The 8,663-nt window shown below is 41.9% G+C and overlaps 1 protein-coding gene across 1 annotated transcript; it reads left to right on the top strand.

The window, feature by feature from the left end:
- The first annotated feature begins 4,099 nt into the window (after positions 1-4,099).
- Positions 4,100-5,937, top strand: LOC137278442 (uncharacterized). The gene has a single exon (XM_067810772.1). It carries the CDS (start codon positions 4,174-4,176, stop codon positions 4,939-4,941), a length of 768 nt encoding a protein of 255 aa, XP_067666873.1. The 5' UTR covers positions 4,100-4,173; the 3' UTR covers positions 4,942-5,937.
- Positions 5,938-8,663: the final 2,726 nt, after the last annotated feature.

Below are 8,663 nucleotides of genomic sequence, written 5' to 3'. Positions count from 1 at the left end.
ACAACTGCTAGCCAAACACGATACAAAGGTCAGGCGTGGCACGGCCGGAGCCCATCGCAGCCAAGCCATAGTTGAGAGATTTAATAGGACTTTGGCTGAGCGCTTGTTTGGCCATCAGTATGCTAGGGAGATGGTCACCCCTGGAAAACGATCGACTGAATGGGTCACGAGGTTACCCAAGGTGGTGTCGGCAATCAACCATGAAGTCACCCGTCTCACCGGTAAGAAACCGGCAGACGCTATCAAACTAAAATCAATAGTTGCAGAGTCGGCTGCTCCATTGCGTGGGAAGGAGAAACAGATACCAGATAGGGCCCTAGTGAGGTATCTATACCAGCCGGGGGAACACGAGGGCGATAGCCGTAAGCGGGCCACCGATCCTATATGGTCAGTCAAAACTTACAACATAGATAAAGTGGATATAAAAGCCGACGAACCTAACTTGTACTACTTGAGGGATGGGCCGGGTAGGGGGTTTGTAAGAGAAGAATTATTGATCGTACCGTACGGCACAGTGTTACCTCCAACCAATACACAGTAAACTGTTTCATAGACACCCAACCTTTTTGTAGTAGGGGTAATAGTAGCAAGATCTAAGGGCCCAACCAAAGCCTTATTTACTAAATAAGGCTTTGTAGAGACATTTCTTGAAAGTGAGCCAAAACCCCTATTCCCTATACTACTAATGTGTTATTTCATGGTTATTGACATCGGACGAAACGCGAGTGTTTTTCAATAATCAAAACATTTGATTTCACTGAGGGTATCAAACAGCACACCGGTGACATCATGCTTGTTTCATATAAAGACTATATGACATTGATTATATATTTGACAGATAAAAGATTAATATATTCATGCTTATCAACAATTTATCTTGACATACAAATGTGCAATGGCGGTTCCGTAAGAAAATAATTCAACAGTGGAAATTTTCCTCATATCCACGAGCCAGATTGGAAACTTAATTCTTTTATCTGTGCCATTACCACAGTTGTTTAAGGGCTCTTTAAACATTGCTAATATAATATAAATTAGGCGTTGGAAAGTTAGTTCGGTGAATCATTCCTGAACCGCATGTTAAGTGCATTAGTGAGTCTAACGTCTCACCAAAGTAATTTTACCCGTTAAACGACGAAAGACGGTGTTTAACCGAACGGACAACTGTAACACGCGTTACAAGGGAGATAACTCTGGTGGACATACGCACATGTTGAACTTTTTCGATATACTGTGACTGCAGATGTCTGCGTGATCTTGTAGAACTTAACATGCTATTCAAGCGTTGGTAAGATGTGTTACACTTTTTCGAAAATAACCTTCTCTTTCCAAAGTATCAATTCCCTTTCTTCGTCTTATGACACATATATGATCAAACATTTCAACGAGCACATGTATTTGCTCGTTTTACAATAAAGCATTTCGCTTTTTGATGTGATGTTCCGTGTTCCTTGGTTCGCTTCGCATTTTGATGTTTAGAAGCTGAACAGGATGACATTACCAACAAAACCATAACTGTGACATGCTACCGTGAAGACACACTTCCCTTAGCAGATAACCAGAGCATTGAGAAAGTGCTGGTCACGTGACCATCAATCGTCTCCTCCCCTAAAGGCAGTGTGACCTACCGCGTTGTTCACAAACAGCTGGTCCAGTCGGCGGCTCAGTCAGCCTTCACAGCTTCGACGCTGACCTTCCCGACTGGCACTGTTATGTCGGAACAGCGTGTCGTCACAGACTGATGGAAGATCATGAAGACCAGACTGGTATGTATTTCATGTATGACCTGTCTTCCTTGAAGTTCGCGTCAGTTTCTTCCCCTTAATATCAGCGCTCTGTATTGAAGACACGCGAACAAACCTGGGAAATATTCATCCTCGCTATACCGCGATTGAAAATCAATGGTGTTTGTCAGCAATAAACAGCTATAGGTTGTCACTTTAATTGTGCCATATGTGCAACCAACCGTGCAGTCAGGTGCATGGCTATCTAGTCTTCAGTTTTACTCAAAATAAGATTGGAATTACAGATTACAACAGCCACGGAGAATCCAGACTAGCTTCACATAGGGCTTCATTTCTTGCAGATAGGGCTTTGCATACATAGTAGGGAAACTAGTGTGGTTTAGGCAGTGTGAGACAGACTGCTTCCAGGCCTGAGAGTTCTCTTGCACATTACAATACATGTATTAGAAGACTCATTTTTACTACGAGGGTTACAAGCTGCATAAACATAGCCTCTTGCATACGTTTACCAACTGGATACAAACTGTATCTTCTGTTATTAATGATGTACTTCTGATATTGCAAAGCTTGTATGGGGGTTATGATAGCAATTATGATATTAATAGTTGTATATTATCAATTTTGACATTGCAGCTCTGTGTTTATCAGAACGGTTGCCAAGCAACGACTGTCGACAGTTGATTCTGGTTCATGGAATTTCGATCGCCCATCCCTGCAAAATATTGATGGAGTGAAGAATTAAAGTGACAGCGCTGTTGTGCTTCATATATTGTGTTGATGTATACATAAATATGGTGTATTTGAGTGTCAGCTTGTAGTCGAAAGGTGTTCCTCAGTATAAATGGATTTGATGAAACCTTGGCTCGCTGACTTGGTTGACTCATGTCATAGATTCCCAATTGCGCAACTCGATGCTCATGCTGTTGATCTCTGGATTGTCTGGTCCAGACCATATCATTTACAGACCGCCGCCATATAGCTGGAATATTACTGAGTGTGGCGTAAAACTAAACTCATTTACTCACTAAAGTATTTAGCCACATCGACTTTGTGGCATTTTCAAATGAAGTATATGTAATTTCCAATATTTGATATGCTGCAGCAAAACTTTCAGTTACTATTTCAAATTAGAAACTATGTTTTAGATGTGATTTACATATACGCCTACATATATATTTAATGGAAATCGCTGGCTTTATAAGTCCCAATTGCAAAACACTTCTTTGTTAACAGACTCAGCTTTAAGTTGTTTTTGCACAACTTGAATATTTGATAACTAAAATTTACCACTAAATATACAACTGCAAAATGCTAATATAAAACAGTCAAACGATTAGCACATCTGCACACACGACCTCCATCCTAACTCTACCTGTCCAGATTATCTATAACAGCCTTTAAATGAAAACAAGGAAAACCAGAGTGATCAATAAACTTTCCTCGACCAATGAATGAGCCAGCCTGTAGACGACGCTCTCACAACTGCAGGTGCTTGGTGCATATATACGTGCTGCTCATGCAACATACATAGGCCAAGCGTTTTGCAGTCTGTTCCGTGTCATAGCTTTCTGGGTCCACACAGAGCACTCCAGTTTGATTTCCTAGGGCATGTCCCTTGTAACAGTGTTATCGCCATTGTCGTAAAATGTTGATTGTCACCGGAAATACTAAACAACGTAAGGTGTCGTAAAGTACTGTGACCTACTTAAGGGCCCTTTTGGCACGGGTGCTCGTTGGGGACTGACAGAGGATACTGATGGTGAGAATTCACAGTAAGGACCAATGTTTCACATGCTAGATGTCGCTAGACAGACCGACTAGAGCAGGTACTGGTGTGGTCGCCAGTGGTACATACAATCACAACAATCACATTATGAGGACTGCGTGCAGGTCACGTCGTAGTCACGGCGACCATCCCGGCAATGTTGACATTTGCGTTATTGTGTATATTCCTCTCAGATAGCAAGTATAATTCGTTCATAATTTCAGTCTCTGAGTTGTTTGAATCAGAATATAATATGTCACTGCTGCTATTCGAATCGGCGTATTGTGGATTTCAGAGCACTTTCAACAAAAAGTAGTGTTTTCCTAATCATATGAAAAGCGAGTGGTGCCAGGTCAGTGTCTATGTGTATGCATATGTTATGAAAGAATTCAGTCTCAAGCCTTTGTTGACTTTGTAAGTTTATGTTGCCTTGGCAGGATTATTCTAGGATCAGTTTAGATTATATTTTTTAGTCTTTTATATAAAGTCTAGTTTTAGTACTAGGACTAAATGCCCTACAGTGACCTAAAGCACCCAGACTAAACAACCTCTTTACACACTGCCGGTCGTTCTGTTTGTTGCAGGGTCCTCGACAGGTTGTGCAATAACCTTTGAGCTTTGAACAAGAACCCGTGTCAGAGCAAGACAACAACAGATAACACCATGGGGCCTCTGCGGGCGTCATATCGCATCAGCCAATCACTACGGGCGGCTGTTGCTTTGACAGAGCCAATCACAACAGTTCTCCTATCGCCCCTCGTGGTCGACTTGTATTCGCACGCCGAGCTCACACTAAGCTGCAACAAACAATACCTCATGTTTGTGGAATTTGTGTTTGTTGTCATTACAATATGCAGCTTTTTAGCTCTTTCAGTATGCATGAGTAGGATTATTCGCCTGCTGCCCAAAGCTAACTCAGACATTGCGAAAAGTTTGAAAAATGCATTCTTCATCACTTCAATATTGAACCTCGTTATGACATTGGTGTTTCTCTCCGGACTTTCCCGAGATCTACCTTCGGATGAAATGGACAATGAGAGTTGCCAGTATTGGTCAATGGCACAAATGGCCCGTTCAATAGGACTGAAGCCCCTCATTCCACAAGTGGTTGTGTGTATAATCATCTTACTGTCCTCTACCTTCTTCTGTATAAACCGACAAAGAACAGTCATCTCAGCGAATGAAGACTCGACAGATCAGAACATCGCAAAGGGCATAGTTCTACCTCTGTTATCAACGTTACTGTTTCAAGTATTTTATTTCATGCTGCGGTTGTCTATGTCCCGTTGCATGTGTGGCTGGTTCACGCTTGTGTCATGGAGGATGGGGACAACTCTGGAACTGTGTTGGATCAAGTCTATTTTAGTAATCACTTTACAGATACTCTATGCTTTCTACCTGAGGCGTCGCCACACATCCAGTCTTTCGTAAATAATGACCATAGTCACTGCTGTGTAGCTACATGGGGGTGTGTCGTTAGAAAGGGGTATCAGTAAACAGACCCTACCTTGGCTGCCATACAGACCCTGAAGCAAATAAGTAGAAGAAAGCCCATGCAAGTCTAGAGAGCGTCGCAGGTCCAGATTTCCACAGCTTCAGGAAATGAAGAAAATCACAGGGCTCCTTTTCTTTAAATTTTATTTTTTTCACTATGAACATTTTTCTGTAAAATATATTCAATTCAGAGAGTACCTGTTAGTCTAAGATCATTTTATATAGTATTAGGGTAGGGTCTACGCATATATGTCTTTCTAACGCTTTTTAAAGGGGCACTGGTGTGGAGCGATTAATATTTCTCGCCAACGGTCTAATTGCGAAACCAAGCTGCAGGTTGCTAAGCTCCTGCACCCTCGACCGTGACTGACACGGGGACTGGACTACTGTCCACACTGGCAGAGTTTCTTCACCCTACACAGTGAAAAGGGTGGATGCCCATCACAAGCCGTTATTTGAAAATATCCCTGGTCTGATTGCAATAAAGTATCCCAGCAGAGTAGTTTTTTTGTAATGCTATGATGGTACAATGACTGATCCAATTTGATCCTGTTTCTTTGCGTTTTACCTCGATATTTAAGCATGCCATGTAAAAATATTATGTCTACAGGCACGTAGCAAGCCATTTGTTTCGTATAAGTTCGACAGATTGCAAAGCATTATATTTCGATAGTATTGAGCGTTGCCCCGACTTTCATAGCAAAACTCATGGGTAACTTTTGGTTGCGTACGCTCTGGTCTGTTATCTATGATAACAAAAACACTCATTTTATCTATTTGAACACATAAACTAATAACAACGACTTTGCCATTGGTACAAAAGTCTGAAAATCTTCATAGGTTAAAAACTGATTATATCTATATACCCAAGCACACGTGCACCAAATGCTTATAGGTACTTCTTGCGTAACAACGAAGTTCCGTTGGTATCCTCAAAACCGTTTCGGCCCATAAGTGTTTTCAGGTTGCATGCAATACAGCGGTTACTTCTCCCTGGCTGTAACCCGCGTTTGACTGTATTTAAAGCCACATGCAATGTAAAACACAACTTACCAGATTCTGATACCTTTCGGTATGCACTTACCGAAACAAATCATCTAAAATGCCAAAAATCGGAGTTGAAACGATTCACTAATTTTTCCCCAGCGCTTTTCCCCTCAACATCTGTGCTGCGATGCGCTCATAATGCATGCGCAATGAATAGGTTCGCGAAGCTTGCAACAACATGTCTGCCTGGAGTATGAGGTGAGCAGTAGTCGTCTTATCTTGGTCGTGTACACAAGTAAATAATCATCTCACAACTTCAACTACACTTGCATTTTGACTTTAACACCTATCGGGCTTATAAGCCATAAACATATCGTGTCGGCAAATCAACCAGTGGCCAATAAAAAGGCCTCGTTACACTTGAGTGCACATCCACCGGCTCTGGCTGGGTTCGGTATCGCTGTTGCTTCGTTTCGGGGGAGGTATAAACGCAAGCACAAATTATTGCACTTTTGATATGCGATTATACGCTTATAATTTTGTTTATTTGTGTTTTCATAATCAGCAATACATTTCATATATCATGAATAAGTGATAACTGTGTTTTAATTATGTTTGATTTGTTGGTTGCCCGTGTCCTTTAAGCTTTCAATTTCACGCTCGGATGGAGCAGCAGAGGTCACGAACCAGCCACGAATTCTGGGATGTCATCCGGGTACTCACGGGAGCAAAACAATAACAAAAGGAACAACCACGGAAATTGCTCTGCACCAGTGCCCCTTTAAAGCGAGACATGCCCCTATGATTTGACAAACTGCTGAGAACCATAAGTCAATAACTAACCCCCCGATGAATGTATAGCGTATGATGTAACAGAATTAATAAAGTTATGTTATCACTATGTTGTCTTTAAGTCTGTATCTTGGTCTATTCGTCCCGCAAAGGCCCGGGTTAGAAATCATTGATCTTCAGTAACCCATCATTGTAAAATGCAACTAAAGGGATCGGCTCGCTGACTTGGTTGACAGGTCATCGGTTCAAATTGATCGATGCTGATGATGTTAATCATTTGATTGTCTGGTCCAGACTCGATTGTATAGCTGGAATATTGCAGAGTGTGGCGTAAGTCTAAAGTCACTCACTTGGTCTATTCACGGGAAGACTGTCACCACGTGAAAAATTAGCACGAGAAGCGCTAGGAAAATCTTCAAGTCAGGAACGCGAGGTGCTTCGTGAATGGCGATGATAAAAAGAGAGCACTTGTCTTGACATCCTTGTCTGGAGAATATCACATGAAAAAGTGCTTATAAAGCGTTACATCATTTCGGAGACCAAGTGGACCCAAATACCACTGAAAAGTAGCATAAACACGCGCATGAACGCGCGCGCGGAATCCTGAAATATAGAGCGCTAAAACCTATGTAGGTATGTGAAGACACTAATATAGTCTCTGCTCAAAACGCTAAAAGGCTCTGCTAAAGGCGCTAAAACCTATGTAGGTATGTGAAGACACTTATATAGTCTCTGCTCAAAGGAGACCACGCAACCCCCTAGTTGCCACCCAGTTCTTGACTATCACACATTAATAAGATCTTAGAACAGAAGTTGCATTTTACTATGCAATCGTAGGTCAACTGCAGTGATCCCGAAGAAGCAGAAGGCGCGTTACTTCATTTGAGCATCATACACATGTAGAATTTGCATGTACCCCTGAAAGTCTGAGCGGCCATGATTTAGATGAACGTGGATATTGATTGTCGGATTACAACTTGCGACCACATAACCAAGAAGGGTCTGAAGTCTGTGGGTAACGATCGATAAGTCACGACAGTGCGAGTGCTTCTTATTGCGCAATGGGACAAGACTGTAATAAAATGGGGATGTATTTCTATGTTTAGTGAAACCACTGTTGGGTTATACGCACGAGTCAGTTTTGTATGAGGACTGCGTTTCGTAATTTTGCAATTTCTGTTCAGTAACTGTAATATTATTGAAAATGCATCGACGAATGAATATTTTGTGGTATATGACATACAGACGACTACAAGGGTGGAAATAAATCCCCGGATGTAACTCAACACTGTCACACTCACCAGGATCCGCGACTGTAACTGTCATGCTACCCGGGATCCGTGATTGTTACTGTCATGGTAACCAGTATCCGTGATTGTAACTGTCATGCTAACCGGGATCCGCGATTGTAACTGTCATGCTAACCGGGATCCGCGATTGTAACTGTCATGGTAACCAGTATCCGTGATTGTAACTGTCATGGTAACCAGTATCCGTGATTGTAACTGTCATGCTAACCGGGATCCGCGATTGTAACTCATGCTAACCAGGATCCGCGAGTGTGTCATGCTAACCAGGATCCATACCATGAACTCTCATGCTGCTTCAAATTATTTCAACACTCGCCTTTTCTGTTTGTTTCATTTGTGAATAATCTGATTTGTTACACCTAAACCATTACTAATAAACAAGGAAATATGCTTCCATCACACAACCTATACACTTTAGTACAATAGTATGCTAGAATGCAGTTTACTGTGCGCAGCACCCTTTACGATCCTTAGGGTTACGGCATGTGTTTAGGGTCAAGTAGCCTTTCCGATCTTGAGGGAGAGCTAATTAATCTTAAAAAGTGAGCCCGGTAAAGTGCAGTACTCCCC

This window comes from Haliotis asinina, chromosome 3 (genome assembly GCF_037392515.1).
Source record: "Haliotis asinina isolate JCU_RB_2024 chromosome 3, JCU_Hal_asi_v2, whole genome shotgun sequence".
Classification (NCBI taxonomy): domain Eukaryota; kingdom Metazoa; phylum Mollusca; class Gastropoda; order Lepetellida; family Haliotidae; genus Haliotis; species Haliotis asinina.
The sequence above is the reverse complement of the archived record's forward strand: the minus strand, read 5'-3'. Positions and strand labels throughout refer to the sequence as shown.

Bases quoted from the DNA above. Each gene is read 5' to 3' on its own strand.
- LOC137278442 (XM_067810772.1), top strand. From the start codon at position 4,174: ATGGGGCCTCTGCGGGCGTCATATCGCATCAGCCAATCACTACGGGCG.